The 16612-nt window shown below is 63.3% G+C and overlaps 1 protein-coding gene across 4 annotated transcripts; it reads right to left on the reverse strand.

The window, feature by feature from the left end:
* Nucleotides 1-122: 122 nt before the first annotated feature.
* CYTH1 (cytohesin 1) lies at nt 123-15823 on the reverse strand. Of its 4 annotated transcripts, none has more exons than XM_085556541.1 (13): nt 15773-15823; nt 7317-7399; nt 6533-6597; nt 5789-5855; nt 5492-5610; nt 5107-5187; nt 4903-5015; nt 4667-4815; nt 4460-4571; nt 2089-2165; nt 1919-1990; nt 1454-1608; nt 123-1232 (listed from the first exon to the last, which is right to left on the reverse strand). In XM_085556541.1, exons 1-13 carry the CDS (start codon nt 15798-15800, stop codon nt 1154-1156), a joined length of 1200 nt encoding a protein of 399 aa, XP_085412667.1. In that variant the 5' UTR covers nt 15801-15823; the 3' UTR covers nt 123-1153. The 4 variants fall into 4 exon arrangements, with proteins under 4 accessions (XP_085412667.1, XP_021389790.1, XP_085412668.1 ...); XM_021534115.4 differs by having other exon boundaries at nt 11892-15823; XM_085556542.1 differs by lacking the exon at nt 15773-15823 and adding an exon at nt 9740-9876.
* Nucleotides 15824-16612: the final 789 nt, after the last annotated feature.

The raw sequence follows: 16612 nt of genomic DNA on the forward strand, positions 1-16612 counted from the left end.
TCACAACCTCGGACTGGGAGGAGAATGAGCCCAGTCCAAGGCTAGGCACAGGGCAAGCGCTGACACTGGCAGGGGACTCCTGCCTACCCCAAGCTGCACAGAGCACAGGAGGCAAAGGGAAGCATGGTGCAAGTATTTATTTGCAGCTGATCTTCAGCACTAGTTTACAAGGCCATGGCAAATTTAAAAAAAAAAAAAAAAAAGGTTGGAATAAAAAATCCTGCCCACCCGCCCCACTCCTGTGAGGCCTCTGCACTGAACCACCCACATACAAAATAATCTACAAGAAGAAAACTATACAGGAGTATTTACACCTCTGATAAATAGACTAATACTGATCCAGGCGCCAGACCGTGCGTGGGGATGAGGACAGGACAAGACACAGGCGATTGTGAGGCAGAGAGGTGGGGCCACAGCCCCCACCCAGCCAGATCCCCCCCAGCAGCCATCCTGAAGGCAGGATCCACCATGGCACCGTGCCACGACGCAAGGACGTGCTGGGGCAATGCCACCAAGTGCTGCCAAATCCCAGCCACAGCTCCCACAGCTGGGTAAGGGCACATCTCTGCCCTGTGTGGCACCACTGCTCCTCAACAGTCCCTGCCCTTCGTCTCTCCTGTGTCTGTGGGACCATTCCAGTGCAGGGGGTGGCTGGGAGGGTCCAAGACAGCAGTGTGGGGACGCCTAGGACAGACCCAGCCCGCTACAACGAGGGCCAGGAGCTGTATCTCTGCAGGGCCCCCCTGGGGCTGACACCCTGCACCCCAGCACCTGTGGCACCCCAAAACTGCCAGCGGCACACCAGCAGCTGCTCGCCCTCCTGACGAACACCCCAAGGGGAGACCCAGTGCCGTGTGGCCACAGGCTTCCTGGGGGTCAGAGGCAGGGAGGGTGCCCGTGGTGCTGAGGCCAGGGCTCCCAGGGGTGCTCTGCTCCAGCTTGAGCCTGTGAAGATGCTGTCTGGTGATGAGGCAGTGATGGGGGGCCAGAGTCACTGAGATGCCCGTGCCCCTTCCCTCCCCCCACAGTAAAGAAATGGCTAAGCTGAAGCTGGGCCCTGGGCCTCAAGGGCCAGCATGCAGCGTGGCCCCCAGCCCACATGCCCCCATGACAGGGGGTCACTTGGGCTGGCCTCGCAGGGCCAGTCTGGCTGCTAGTGCCTCTTGGTGGAGGAGACCTTCTTCTTCCTGGCAGCCAGCATCTCATAGAAGGGGTCCCGGCTGATGGCTGCCCTGGCAGTGGAACAAGGACTGGGTCAGGCCAAACTGCTGCAGTGTGGGTGCCACCTGCCTGGCCTGGCCTTGGGCAGATCCCTTTACATCCCTGGGAAAGCTTTCTTCCCCCATCCTTGCAGGATGCCCTGGGAAGCACTGTTCCCTTTGAGGACAGCAGGCAGGTCCCTGCTGTGCCCCTGCCCAGTGCCATGCCCCCACATGCTCCTCCAAACACTCACTTGATGCACTTGATCCACTCCTCCTTCTCCTCAGGCGTGGGGGCAGAGATGCGATACACGGTGTGGTTCCCCTCCACCACACGCCCATCTGCCTCTGTCTTGCAGGCCTTGATCACCTGGTCCTTGTTGTCAGGGATATAGAGCTCAAAGCAGTTCTGGGAGGGAGAGACCGCTCAGACTCAGCCCCCATTTCCAAAGGGGACCCCAGAATGGGAGGGAAAAAGCAGAGCCATGCAGCCCTGGCACAGCCACCCCAGCATGGCAGAGAGGGACAGACACACCACGATTGCCACCCCCTGGCCCTGCATGTGCCCCTGTGGTGACCAGTCCCTTTGATGAAGGCAGTGACTGCCCTGGGGCCCCTTGCCACTCCTGGAGACATCTCGGTGCTGCAAAACCTCTCAGCTTTTCCTGCCCAAGCCAAAGCTGCCCCCAAACCCCACAGGACACTGTCACAGCACTCACGGGCTTCTTTGAGTCCTCCACCTCACGGATGCTCAGGTTCTCCAGGGGGATGATGCCACGGGGCTCCTTATCCTGGTGTGGCCAAGCAGATGTTTAGCTGTGGGGTGGGACACCCCCAGTCCAGCCCCTGCCCTGCCCCAGCTCAGCTCACGCTGCAGGAGCCCACTCACCGTTGTGTACTCAAAGTAGTAAAGGCAGTTGTCAGTCAGGATGAACCAGCGCCGCTTCCACGTCTTCACCCTGCCTCCTGGGAGCAGAGAGGGCCAGTCGGGCACGGCCCAGCCGAGCAGGGCCGGGCACAGAGCGGCTCCAGCAGCGCGGGCCCGGGCGCACACACAGAGCCAAGCAGAGCCAGGCAGCGGCGGGCAGCAGCAGCAGGCAGCGCACACCGCACCGACCAGAGCAGGAAGCGCACGGATGAGGATGGAGGCAAGGGTGGGATTGCCGGGCTGGGAGCGCTGGCCGCTCCCAGCCAAACACAGATTCAGCACAGCTAGAGGAAACTGCGGCCAGGCAGCTCCCTGGCAGGACACAGGGGCTTTCTGTCCACACTGACCATGGTCCCGCTCGTCCTGGACCCCGGGCAAGGCAGGACCCAAGGCCACAACTGAGCTCCACAGCTGCCAGCACAGTGGGAGAAGCTGCCCTGCTCCCCCTCCCGGGCCCAGCTCCCCTCCAGCGCAGCCACTGCAGCAGTGCTGAATGCAGGACGAGCACCCACCCTTGCAGGCTGGATCCAGCACGGACACCAGGAGCCACAGTGTATCCTGGGAGTCCTGCGTATCTCCTTCCCCTGCCAGGAAGGCCCTATGACCCCTGCTCCCCTGTGCCAGCTAGCAGCCCACCCCTGTCCCTGCCCCAGAGCAGTTCTGAGGGCCAGAACCAATGCTCCCCAACACCTTGGGGTGCAGGCACTGGAGCAGTGCTGGTGCCTCATGGGGACTGCTGTGAGCCCTTAGCACAGCACAGGGCACCACACAGATGGATCCAGTTCCTGCCACTTGGCACACCCTAACCACCCGTGCAGAGGCTGGGGCCCCTCCTGAGGAGACCCCAAACCTGTCCCCATCCCTTGTGTCACCAGAGGCAAGGACCCACTGGCCAAGCTGAGCTGTCTGCGGACATGGTGGTGCACAGCTGGGCAGGTGCCAAGGTGCCACTGCGGCCCTGTCCTCCCCCAGGGTTGCAGAGGAGGCCACAGGCCTTGGGGAATGTGTGGCATTGGCAGGGCTGGCACCCCATGTCCCTGCCTGGAGGTGGAGAGGGGCTGTCCTGCAGCAGGCGAAGTCCCCGGGCATGTGTGGTTAGCAGCAACAGCAGCAGCAATGAGACTCATCACCAGCAATTAAAAACGCAAAGGAAACGAAGCCCCAGCAGTGTGAGCAGAGCAGGGAAGAGGGGTACGTACCTCCTGGAGTTGGGGGCAAGGAAAGGAAGAGCCAAAATCATGGAAACATATAAATGAGGGAGAAAAGAAAATTAAAATAAAAGGGAAAAAAAAAAAAAAAAAAAAAAAAGAGGAACCCCAAAGCCCCCCTTGCCCTGCGGGTCAGTGGGGCTGGGCTGCAGCAGGGAAGCTGTGAGGGGTTGGGCCAGCGGCAGGGCTGTGGGGACTTGACTGCCCTGGCTCACTGTGGCTCTGTGGGATGGGGCTCCTTGGCTGCTGGGCATAGGGCCTGGCTCCCTCCACCCCATGGCTGACCAGCAGGGTCCTTCCCTGCCCCTCAAGACAACTGGAGTCCACGGCCACTTTGCTGCCTCTCCACCACCCCATTGGTGGTGCCAACCTGAACCTGGTGCGCAGGGCCCCTCCAGGGATGGGAGAGCCTGGGGCTGTCCTGTGTTCCCCCACCCCAGGGCAGGGAGCAGGCAGTTCTTGCTCTCCCCTCCCAGGGGGTTGGCCATGTATCAGGAGTTCTGACCCCATCCAGAACCCTGGGGAAACACCTACTGGACCTCGATCCTGCCAACACCCATTCCCCTCGCTAGACCCGGGTGGAAGATTCCCCAGAGGTGCCAAGAAGAGAAGCCACAGGAGCCAGGGCGCGGAGGGCTCCGGCTGCAGAGCTGGGCGGTGCAGCAGGGATGCCATGCATGCTGCCTGCATGTGGAGCCGGGATGCAGAGGTGATAATGCCGTGGGAAGGTGAGGCAGGGGCTTGTCTGTGGTACGGAGGTGGGATGCACGCAGCCTAGGGCAGCTCACTGCTTGCTCCCAGGGGCCTGCTCCACACCCGGCTGTGACTTGGTGACCTGAAGGGCCTCGAGCTCTGCACCCCAGGGGCTTGCCCAACCTAGAGGCAGAATCCCCCAGAACACCCACCCAGCCACTCTGCAGGGCCTCATCAGCTCTGAGTCTGCTCCTGCTGCCCAGCCAAGGGAAAATGGAGGGCTGGATGTACAGATGCCTTTCCTGTGAAGGCTATGCCTGTCTCTGTAGCCTCCTCATGCTCTGAAGAGCCAGGCCAGCAGGAGAAGTGTGGGAAGCCCAGGGGCATTGCACCCTGGTGACAGCCTGCCCTCCCTTGCTGCTGGCACTCACCGAGCTTCAGGAGCCAGCCCTCCCGGTCAGGGTTGAAAAAAGTGTGGGTAAGGTCATTGCCATCATCCTCAGGGATTTTGAAGGGCTCATTCTTGATGCTCTCGTACAGATTCTGGTACAAAGACATGGAATCAGCTCTCCTTTGCCCTGCAGCCCCATGGTGGGCCCTGCTGTGGGCCAGCTTTGCAGCCTGGCCCTGGCCCTCACCTGGAGCAGCTCCTCCGGCAGGTCTCCCCCGTCATTGATGCCGCGGTTCATGGCGATGAATCGCTCTGCCGTGGGCTTGTCCTTCACGTTGGGATTGTGCAGACTTGTGTTCAGCATGATGATGGCAAAGGACAGCACGTAACAGGTGTCTGCAGGGACAGAGGGGAAAGTCAGCTGTGGGGCAGGATGATACCAGGGGCACTCTGGGACAGGTGTTGTCTGGGACAGGCGCTCACCTGTGGACTGGAAGACACCAGGGTTGCACTGGCAGTACCGCTGGGCAAAGGCCTCCATCATCCGGTCAATCTTCTGTGCCTCCCCTGGCAGCCGGAAGCTCCACAGGAACTGCCTGTGGAGAGTGAGCTGTGCTGCTGATTTGGGGGCTCCATGATCCCCACCACCCTCAATGGGCCACGCTCAGCTGCCAGCCCCTTACTCACCGCAAGGCCTGCACAAGGTTGAGGTCAGTGAATTCGTGCAGCTCCACAAAGGCATGCAGGACTTGGATGTTGAACTCATCCCTTTGGGAACAAAGCCAGAGCACGAGGGATGCATGATCAGCAATCCTGTGATGGCTGAGTGGCTCCACTGTCCCTCCCCTTCTCCAGATTCTACTCATTCACAGAGGAAAGCTGCAGCTATTTCCTGCTTGATTCCTGGTCTGGTCTGCACAAATCAGCCACTTGCAAGTGCCAGCCATGAACTGAATACTCCCAGCACCCTGGGTACCATCAGTGAGCTGCCCTGTGAGCTCAGATCTGCAGTGTCCCATCTCTCAGGTGGCAGGAGCCCAGAACACCCCCAGGAAACCCAAGCCCAGTGCACCTCTCGCCCAGGTAGTCGCCGATGGCTGTCTTGTTGAGGCCCTCTCCCTTGTACAGGAACTGAGCAATGTCCTCGCACGTGTTCTTCAGCAGGTCGTTCTCGATCAGGAACTGGATACCCTGGAGGGGTGCAAGAGCGGTGCTTGGGGATCTGTGGCTGCCCCCACCAGCCTGCTCCCTGACCACTAGTCCCCGCCCTGGCTGCTGGCTCTGCCTCAGTCACAGCAACCTGGACTGGGAGGTGGTAGAGCTGTGCACTCCCCCAGAGGCAGGTAACCAGCCCTGCTCCCCACAGTACCTTCTTGGGATCCATGTTGAACTTCTTCCTGCCCATCGCCACCTGCTTGTTCCTCTGCATGTTTTTCCTGCAAGGCATGAAGAGCTCTGAGCACCCAGCAGGGCCCCACTGCCTCTGTGCAGCCCCTGGGGCAGTGCAATGTGGGGAGGGTCAGCCTGGCCTGAGGGGATCCAGGCCCCCATGCTAGACCCACAGAGGACAAAGTCAACATACTGCTCCATGTCTGCTCCACGCAGTGGCCTGGGGCTGCTCTCAGTCTGCCAGGCCCTGGAACAGAGTGGAGCTGCCACCCCGTGTCCTTGGGGTCACCCTGACCAGAGGGGTGCAAGCACAGCACCTGTCAGGTCACCCAGACACAGGCAGGCTTGGGCAAGCTGGCTGTGGCAGGGCTCTGGGGAGAGCAGTGGGGCTGGCAGAAGGGGACAGTCTTCATGCCCCAGCGGATAATTGGGAATGATGCTGAGAGTCGGCTCCCACCGGCTGCTGGGAACCCCCTAATCCTGGCTGGCACTGACTGCACCAGCTCAGAATAACAAAGCTCACCAGTGGCTGTGGCCAGACAGAGGGGCTGGAGCTTGGAAAAATAGACCTGGGAGCAGCAGATCATGCTGGAATCCTGCTCCCAGGAGCTCAGAGTGCCTGGGAAAGCTGCTCACACCAGCACTCGTGGGCCAGGGCTCAGCTGCCCTCGGCTCCTGCACAGTGTAGGCAAGCCCAAGGGGGCTCTGTGGTGCTGGGACTCACCTCTCCTCTGTGGAGCCCAGGTTCTCGATCTCATTCGTCACTTCTGCTATCTCATCCTTCAGGCGCTGTGGGGAGAGGGGGCACTGAGACAAAAAGGTGCCTCCCCCACAAACCCTCTAGCCTGCAGCCCTGGAGACAACCCCACTCCCCTAAGAGGCCCCACAGCCCCTCCTTCCTTCCGTCCCTTCTTCCACCCACCCCCAAGCACTGCCCAGGGGCTGAACCAGCTCAGAGGGCACAGGCAGTGGGGCTGGCTGCCCCCCACTGCTAATCCCTGCAGCACTGCTGCGCTCCCAGCATGCAGGAAGGAAGAGATTCAGAGGTTAACAAAATACCCCTAATCCCTTCAGATCATGCCCAGCATATGGCAGTAATTAGCCTCTGCTGCCTTAATCAGGGACACGACTGACAGTGTCCCAGATGAGCCCTGACCTCACAGGCACTTGCCAGGGCAGTGGCCTGGCCCAGAGACATGGTCCCTGCTCGTGCCAGGCAGGGGCTGGCACAGACTGGCACAACTGCATAGCCTAGAGCTCTGCAGGGTACAAGGAAAAGGCATGGCTGCTTTGGCAGGGCAGGGATGGCTGGCTGCCACCTGGGACCACATCTCAGATGAGACCCTGTCCCCAAAGCCCCTCAGAGGAAGAGCTGTGGAGCAGCAGCACTAGGGATCCCGGATGGGGCTCCAGGGACCCGGCCAGTGGTACAGGCAAGGACATTGTCCCCTGCCAGCCACATGGCTGTCTCTGGGACAGGGGATTGTGTGGGCCCCTTGGCATCGCACCTGTATGTCAGCCAGCAGCTCCTGCTTTCGGCGGCGGATGTTCTCCAGCTCCTGGCACTCCGCTGGGGTCAGGTCACTGGGCACTGAGCAGAGACACAATCAGGTCAGCATGTGTGGTCCTGGTAATCAGACTCCTGGCACAGCCCCTGCTCCCAGCCAGCAGCTGTGGGCCTGGGTGGAGGCAGGATGTGGAGGTGCTGGGTGGCAGGAGGAGCTGGGCTGGAGAGCAGTGTCCCCAGCCCCACACAGAGGCTAAGTGGTACCAGTGGCATGAAAGGAATTTGAGGGCAAGGGCATCTGCTCCTTCAAACTGTGGCAGCTGCAGAGTGAGAACCCACACGGGCCCCCCCATCACCTCCAGCACTGCTTATGCCAGCCCTGCTGCCCCAGCCAGGTTGGTGTGGGTACCCATTCTGCTCCCCATGACTGGGTAGCTCTCCTGTGCCCCGCAGCACAGGCTTCACACGACCTGCAGCCCTTCAGGCTGTTCTGCTGCACCAGGTCAGCCCCAAACATAAACCAGCTCCTGGCCACCCTTGCAGCTCCCTCTACAGTGCGTTCACTATTCTGGGGCAGAGCCTGGAGATGTGGCACCCTCCAGACAAACCTCACCTGCACACCATGACATCTACACCTTCCTGTCACCTTGGGGAGCCAGACACCTCCAACACCATTGCCCAGGGACACCACATGGTCCCCTTGCGCCAGGAACATTCTTAGCACTCCTTGGCATGTGACCTCCTTGCTTCACGGTGACAAGGTGAACATTCTTGTTCCCTCCAGTCCCCAAGGTCACTGGCTCCTTCAAGAGTGCTCCCAGCCCTCCTACTATGCTCATGTCTCCCAGCTCTGCCAGTGGGTCCTGTGCGTTGCACCAAGGTCACATGCAAGGACAAACACCTAGCAAAACACCTTCCCTCCAGAGCACTGTCCCCAAGGGAGGTGGCAGCAGGATTTGCCTGCTCAGCTCTTGTGTCACCTCCACCTCCTGCCCTGGGGTGCTGAGAACAGGCATCTATAGGGCTGTCACCATCCTCCCCTGCGCCAAGCATTACCCCCTCACTCACTGAGGTCCCATGTGCCACCACATACACAGCCACTGCTGTCACCAGCCTAGACTCACCAGAGTGTCCCCAGCGTAGTCACTGCCCCATGCCAGTGCCCAAAGACTCCATGTGCCTTTGGACCAGCCCGGTCCTCAACTGTGCATCGATTCTCCCCGCACTGCCGCTGCCTCAGTAGGAGCTCCCTGGATGATGGCCACCCTGCACCCTGAATCTCTGAGCTCAGCACTTCCCCAGCTCTGCTCTGGGTCTGATGAGCTTCCTCCTTCACAACCCCTTGTTGCCAAGGCTGAAGCGCCTCAGCTTGCAACACCGTCCTTCAGACACGCCAACGCTTCCCAATACTCTCAGTCTCCCATGTCGGGAAGCCTGAGCCAGACAGGTCAGCTCGTGGCACCAGGTTAAAAGTTACTTACAGTACCAGAGCTGTGTTAATGCATCCCAGCACCTTCCGCACGTCCCAGCGCCATTCTCACCATTCCCAGCGCCATTCTCACCATTCCCACCGGCACCAGCCCCCACTGCCAGGCCCCCAGGGCACGCAGCAAGTCCAGGCTCGAAGCAGGAGGGATGAGCTGCGTCACACCTGCTCATCAGACACAGAAACCCCCAAATCCCTGGGCTGCTGCGTGTGCCAGGACCCTCCTGCCTAGCTGCAGGACCCTCTTGTCCAGCTGCCAGACCCCCCGGCCCGGCCGTAGGGAAAGCCAAATTCATGCCAGGCCTCAGGCAAGCCTTCAGCTCTGCCTCTTCCTGCGCACCTGGGAGAGGACAGGGGATCCAGCCGGGGTCCCGGTGGCCCCGGGATAGGCGTGGTGCAGGATGAGACGCTGCAGGCAGCCGGGACGGCAGGGCTGTTCCAGAGCCCCGGAAGGTCCCTCCCCGGCGGAGGCTGAGCACTCGTGACAAGCAGCTCAGCCATGTCAGCAGCAGCCAGAGGAAGAGAAACCCCAGACGCAGGAGCTTTTCTGGGGAAGGAAGGCGGCATTAACCCTTCCCTGGCTCTGCACAGCATCTGCCCTGGAGAGCCCCAGCGAGCCTGGCCGCAGGCAGAGCAGTGCCGGGGGACGGGAGGTTGGAACAGACACTTCCCTGGCTTCAGCCTGGCACAGAAGTCGCACAGGGACTGACCGCACTGCAGGATCCCAGCATGGCTGGGCCTCCCCACCAGCAGGATGCTGCCCCGGGGAAGCAGGACCTGTCCGTGGGGCTCAGCGGGGCCAGCTCAGCCCCATGCCCAGAGCACAGCCCCGCGCCGCAGGGCCCTGCTGGCCTCGCCCTCCGTCCTAGCGCTGCCCCAGGGCAGCCACGAGCACCCGGCCAGCCTCGCCCGGCCCCCCGCGCCCCGGCCCGGCTCACCGCTGCCCTCTGCCCTGAGCACCATCGTGCCAGGGCCCTCGCCGGCCGTGCCCGAGCTGCCGGGGCGCTGAGCGGTGCTGCCGTGCCGGGTGCGGACACCTGCAGCCTCGGTGCTTCCGCGGTGACTCAGGGTCCCCGTACCAATGAGCTCCGGGCCTCTCGGGCGTCATCCCGGCCTCGCCGGGAGCCAGCACCACCCTGTTCCTGCCGCCGTGAGCCAGAGCCGCCAGCACCTTAACTCCTGTGCTGCCGGCTGGCTGGGAAATGGGCGCCAGCGCCCTGCTCCCCCTCCTTGGCTCAGGGCCGGGGGACGCCACGTGCTGGGGTCCCAGCCAGGCAGGCCCTGGGCTGCCCGGCCCTTCCTTCCTCGGAGCCTGCCAGGACACCCGGCCCGGCACGTCCTGAGCTCACTGCACAGCGCCGGGGTCCTCTCCCTTCCCCTCCACATGCTGGGCCCCCACAGGCCAGCAGACCCCCAGCCCTGCAGCTCCTGTCTCAGCCAGACCCCTCTGCTGCAGGTCCAGGTCCTGTGCTGGCCGTGGGGACCGCTGGTGCCCGCTCACCTCCGCAGGCATCTCCCACAGCTGGCTGGGACAGGAACTGGAACCAGTCCCCATGGGATGTTGTTCCCCACTGTCTTGCCCCTTGCTATGGGGTGTCTGTAGGGACCCCACTGTTCTGTGCAGGACTCCTGTGTGGCAAGACCAAGTGCTGTGGGGCTGTGCCTGCAGTGGGAGTGACCCCAGCACGTCCCTGTCCTTATGCCTGTGCCTGGAGAGGCCACATCAGCTTTGGCTACCTTGAATCAGCTAAATCCCACTCAGCAGCACGAGATGGAGACACAGCACCCAGAATGCCCGCTATGGAGTAAGGGGAGGGTGGGCTTCAGAAGCCTCGGGGTGTCCTTCGGCCCCCTGAGCTACAGCAGCAGCCAGTCCTGCTGCTGGCCCATGCTGTACCACACCAGAGGGGCAACAGCAAGAGCCCTGGGGTCAGGCAGGCCATGGGGATGAGTCCAGGGTCTCTGCGTGCTGCTGTGGGTGCCGCTACTACCCACGGTGCCCCTTGGTGGGGTCTCATGGGGCCCCCAGAAACATCCTGCTTGTCTCCTCATACCACATCCTGTTTTCACCATGTGCACACCCTGGGTTGCGTCAGCCCCATCCTTCCCCACCAACAGCTGAGGTGCATCAGGAGGAGGGTTTGGGGACCAACAGCTCCAGGACAGGCCCTCCTAGGCTGCCAGACCCTGTGCTCAGGACACTCTCCTCCTTATGCGCAGCCCTGCCCAAACACCCCATTAGCCCCGCTTCCCTGAGTCAGAGCCCATCCAAGAACTCACTTCACAGCCACTACCTCACTCCCAGTGGCTCAAGGTTCCAACATTCCCATGCACAGACCCCCAGCCACCAGCATGGTGAGCACTGGCTCAGCCATGTCTACAGAGACTGTGCATGTGCAAGGAATGCAGCCAGGCAGGCACCTCACCTGCTCCAGCACTGCTTATGGTGCCTGCCAGGCCTTGAGAGGAGCAGAGCCCAGCTCAGCCACAGGGCTGGCTGAGGAGGTCCCACAACTCCCTGTCCCACTGTGCAGCTCCCCAGTCCCACAGCTGGGCAGGAGCCAGCAGACAGCAGCAGGTCACACAGGTGGCTGACCTTCAGCATACCCACAGCATGGCAGGACTGGGCTTTCCCACACAGAATTCCCTTTGGAGAGTGCCACCCTGCCCTCTATAGCCACAGGCACTTGATGTGATGAGGGTGATCGAGCGCTCACACATCCTCTGGGGCAAGTCAGGGTAGAGGGGCTGGGGCGGGACCTGCCATGGCCATGCTGCACCACCCGTGACCTCCCAGCTGCCACTGCTGGCTCCCCAACACTCCCATCCTAGCACGGAACCAGCTCCAGCGAAGGGCAATGCCAGGCCTGGTGCCTGTCCATCCTGCAGGGGCTCGGTGCTTGCAGAGGCCCAAGCCTGGGAAGGCCGGCAGAAGAAGGAGACAGTGAGACAGTGAGGACACTCTGTGCTGCTTTCAGCAGGAGCCATATGGAGCCAGAGCCATATGGAGCCGGAGCCATGGGCACCGCCATGTCTGCTGGGGGATGGGAACCCCGCGGCACAGAGGGGAGGGGGGCACGCAGTGCCTACCTGCCTTGGCAGCCACGGAGGGGCAGAGGAATGCCTGGAAACTGGAGGCGCAGAGCTCGCTGACTGTCCCCATGCTGCGGGGGTCCCACGCAGGATGCCACCAGCTCCGAGAGGGCAATGCAGGGACAGGCAGAGATCAGGCAGGAGCACACAGAAGCCAGCCAGGTGTGTGTGGCCAAGTAATGGGCTCCCCAGTACTAGACAGGTAGCCAGTTCCTAGGGCCGCTCCCCAGTGCCTGGGGCAGGGTGCAAGCAGGAGAGTCGGAGCAGTCCCAGTTCTGTCTGGAGCTGGCTCTGGTAGGGGAGCTCCAGCCGCAGGAGCCCACGCGCCAGCCCCAGCCAATCCCCGCCGCACCAGCACACCAGTCCGTGCCACCGCCGGAGCCACAGCGGGCGGCTTAAAGCCACTTGGAGGACACGGAGTTTCAGAACTTCCCAGCAGCCCCCCTGCCCAGGCTGCCTGCCCCCCGGCAGCTCCTTTGCCCCCGCGGGGGGCCAGCAGCAGTGTATTTTTAGAGTGGTTTTATCCCTCCGTATTAGAGCATTAAGCATCAGGAGCTGGCGGTCGCATAGCAACGAGCGCCGCATGAGGAAGGTGCACCCAGAGAAGTGCGGCGGTGCGAGCGTGGGGGTGCCACCACGGCCCCCGCTCCCCAGCCTGACCCAGCCCGACAGGCTCAGCCAGCCCTGTGCGCCAGCACGAGCAGACACCAAGCCCCGCTCATGCCCCAGAGGTACTGCCCACTCTGCCGCGGTCCTGGTGTGTGGGGGGCTCCTGCAGCAGGAATCAGGGGTCATGCCCCAGGATCTCAGGCTGGGGGGCAGCTCTGGAGCTGAGGAAATGAACAACTCTCCCACCCCACAGGCGCTGAGCGAACCCCAAACCGGACTGACAGCTCCTTTCCTCAAAGCAGGAGCGATCTTGAGCACAGGGCATGGCCGTGAGTAACAAACCCCAGGGCCTGTCAGGGCAGGAGCAGCCCAACAGCTCCGCTCACCCGCCCCTGCATCCACTGGGATCGCTGAGCCAGGAGTAACTTGAGTAGGGCAGGCAGAAGCCCAGACCGGGCAGGCAGTGGGGAAGGGCACCCTGGCAGGCAGGAGCAGTTCCTGATCCCAGGAGCAGTGTGACTGAAGAGAGGAGGAGAGAGTGGAGAAGGGCAGCTGACAGGACTGTGAGAGCAGCCAGGCACTTGCTGATGTGACTGACCTTCTGCTTTCAACACCACTTCCCCTTTCCCAAGGGCCAGAGCAGCAGTTACCACATCACCAGAAGGCAAAAGGGCAAGCCAAGGGAGCTGGGGACACAGAGGAGGCTGAGCTGTGCATGTGCTGTACAGGTGCCTGCCTGGGCCTGGACTGGCACTGGAGAAACACCAGTGTGACACAGGCATGTGGGTGCTGCGACTGGGATGGGGTAGGGCCAGGTGGCATCTCCCACAAAGAGTGACCTGGATGCCTGGCTGGGTCCTTGCACCCTGTCCAGGCAAGGTGGGGTGTTTACAAACCATAGCTACAGCCCTGACATGACTGCAAGTGTCAGCAGCAGGGCTCACTGTTCTCTGCTCCAAACACCTCAGGAGAGGAACTGGGCAACTGCCTCTACCCAAGCCCCTGGCTCTGCTCTCCAAGCCTGGTGCTACCCCAGCACTGTCTTTGCTTGTGACCTGGGAGTCCATCCCTGAGTTCTGTGGAAGAGTTGCTCCCCAAGCTGGGCCCAGCAACTTGCCTAGGCTGACTCCACACTGTGCAAAGGAAGCACTGGGGCATCAGCAGCAGCTCCCCCAGGAGTGTTCCCTGGTGTCCAGGAATATGCCGTGGTCCCAGGATGGGACAGCCAAACCTGTACCAAAGGGCTGCCAGCACCCACTGGCAAAACAGGACTTTACAGGCTGGTGGCAAGGAGAGCAGTGACTACCTGGGTGAGGACCCCCTCAGCCAGCCTTCTGCAGACCTGTCACCCCACCCTCCTGGGGATCCCCCACACCTTGTACAGCCCACCCTGCCATCACACACCCATCCTGTCCCAGACAATAAGGCCCCCCAGGCACAAGCTGCTTTGCTGGAGGCTGCATCGACCCCACTTAGAGAAATCCCTTAATCCCTAGGCCAGAGTGAGCAGTAATCCCTTGGGTGCAGCGGGATTACCAGCACTGCCCAATCCCCATCTCCCTGGGGCCAGCCTGAGCCATGACAGGGCCCAGCTCAGGACACAGTGCTAGGACAGGACTGTGCTCCCCACATCCTCTCACCGGTGCTGCAGCTTGGCAAGGCAGGAGCAGCCAGGATGGTTCTCTGCCAGGATACCTCTTCCCCACAGTCCAGAGGCGTTTGAGCCACACCACTGCTCTCGGTCAGTTCCGCTCTGGGATGGGTTCAGTTTTGCTGCTGTCCCCACGGGGAGATGCTGGGAAGGGGGTGGGAGTGCAGCCCCACGCCCTGGCAGGAGCAGGGAGAGCACACATCTGTGCTGCCAGCTGCTCGCCTTGGGATTTGCTCTCTGCCGAGGCAGACTGAAAAGAGGCTGAAGAGGGGCCATGAGCCATGGGGCAGACACTGGCGTCAGCACAATGCCACCAGAAAGAGACTCCGCGTCGGCTCCCACCATGCTACAGCCTCGGCAGAATGTCCTTGGCTAAACCAAGCTTATGGGCTTCAGGGCAGCTGTGGGTTGTGCTGCCCCCAGCACAGGAACAGTGGTGGGGGCTGGAGGCGGCAGTGCACTCCCTGTGGCTTCCGCCACAGAGTGAGCGGGACATTTCTAATGCTGAGATATGACCCGGGATGTCTTCCAGGTGATTCCAGGAAGCACTGGGAGGCTGTTGGCAGAACCGATCCCCACAGCGCTCTCCTGCTAATGGGTTGTATCGGACAACACCCGAGCCAGGCCGCAGCTGCCAGGACCTTCCTTATCTTACACAGTGAAGTCCTTGCAGCCGAGCACTGTCACTTCTGGGGTGGAACAGCAGCTCCTAATCGGCCGCACAGCTGGGCAGGAAACCGGCCGTGAACCGGCACTGCCGGCAGTAGCATTTTGCTGGCACCAGCTGCTCCCAGGAAGAATGATCACCAGCACGGCTCCAGCACTGGGGCCATTGCCCGAGATTTCACCCAGACTCCAGTCTCCCCTCAGCAAAGGCCCTCCTCAAGAAAAACCACCTGCCGACACACGGGAACCTGCCCGGGAGAGATCAGGCACAGGCAGGGTCTCCCTGTCCAGTCCCGGTCCTCAGCACCGGGAGGGAAGGTACGCTCTGCGGGCACGGAGGGCAGAAGGAAGTGGGAGGAGAATGTACGGGCATGAGAAGGGAGACCTTGCACCCCCTGAGCCGCCGCGGCCCGCCCTGGGAGCGGGTCCAGGGCACACACCGGGAGCTCCCGAACCGGGGGCTGTGACATTCAGCAGGCACCATCGAGGCCAAGCCGCCCTGAGCTCTGCGGGGCCGGGACTCGGCAGTGCCGTGGGAGCACCGGAGCGAAGTGCGAGCGGCCGACGGAAGGCGTGCGGGCAGCGGGCCACGGAGCTCCCGCGGCAGTGGCGGCGCTCCGCGGGCCCGGGGAGGGCGGCCCCGCGCCGCGCCCGCCCCCCGCGCTGCCGCCGGGCACCAGGTGCCAGTTCCGCCCGGCGCTTCCTCCGCCGCCGCCCGCACGATGCCGCCAGGGCCGCTCTGTCACTTGCGGACGCAGGTCCCGCCGCCGCCAAATCCCCGCCCGTCCCGGAGCCACCGCCCCCGGTCCTGCACCTGGCAGCGGCCCGGCCCAAACGCGCCCCGCCCGGGAGAGTAGCCACCGCCCAGCGGGGACTACAGACTGCCCCGGCGCCTCGTCCCGGGCCAGGCGGGTGTCCCAGAGCCCCCCGCCCGCCCCCGGCCCGCACTGACCGCAGCCGCCGCCCTCCTCCTCCTCCATCCCGCCGCCGCCGCTCCGGCCCCGCCCGCGTGACGAGCGCGCCACGGCCGGCACCACGTGACCCAGGCGGGGCGGAGCCTCGCCGGCCCCGCCCCCTGCCGCCCGTCCCGGTGCCCCCGGCCCGCCCCGGTGATCCCCCAACCCCGCCCCGGTGAAACCCCCAACCCCGCCCCGGTGATCCCCCAACCCCGCCCCGGTGATCCCCCCAACCCCGTCCCGGTGCCCCCGGCCCGCCCCGGTGAAACCCCCAACCCCGCCCCGGTGATCCCCCCAACCCCGTCCCGGTGCTCCCGGCCCGCCCCGGTGAAACCCCCAACCCCGCCCCGGTGATCCCCCCAACCCCGTCCCGGTGGCCCCGGCCCGCCCCGGTGAAACCCCCAACCCCGCCCCGGTGAAATCCCCAACCCCACCCCGGTGATCCCCCCAACCCCGTCCCGGTGCCCCCGGCCCGCCCCGGTGAAACCCCCAACCCCGCCCCGGTGATCCCCCCAACCCCGTCCCGGTGCCCCCGGCCCGCCCCGGTGAAACCCCCAACCCCGCCCCGGTGATCCCCCCAACCCCGTCCCGGTGCCCCCGGCCCGCCCCGGTGAAACCCCCAACCCCGCCCCGGTGATCCCCCCAACCCCGTCCCGGTGATCCCCCCAACCCCGTCCCGGTGACCCCCCCCCCCCAACCCCGCCCCGGTGATCCCCCCAACCCCGTCCCGGTGCCCCCGGCCCGCCCCGGTGATCCCCCCAACCCCGCCCCGGTGATCCCCCCCCAACCCCGCCCCGGTGATCCCCCCAACCCCGTCCCGGTGATCCCCCCCCAAA

Source organism: Lonchura striata, chromosome 18 (assembly GCF_050655825.1).
Source record: "Lonchura striata isolate lonStrDom1 chromosome 18, ASM5065582v1, whole genome shotgun sequence".
NCBI lineage: Eukaryota > Metazoa > Chordata > Aves > Passeriformes > Estrildidae > Lonchura > Lonchura striata.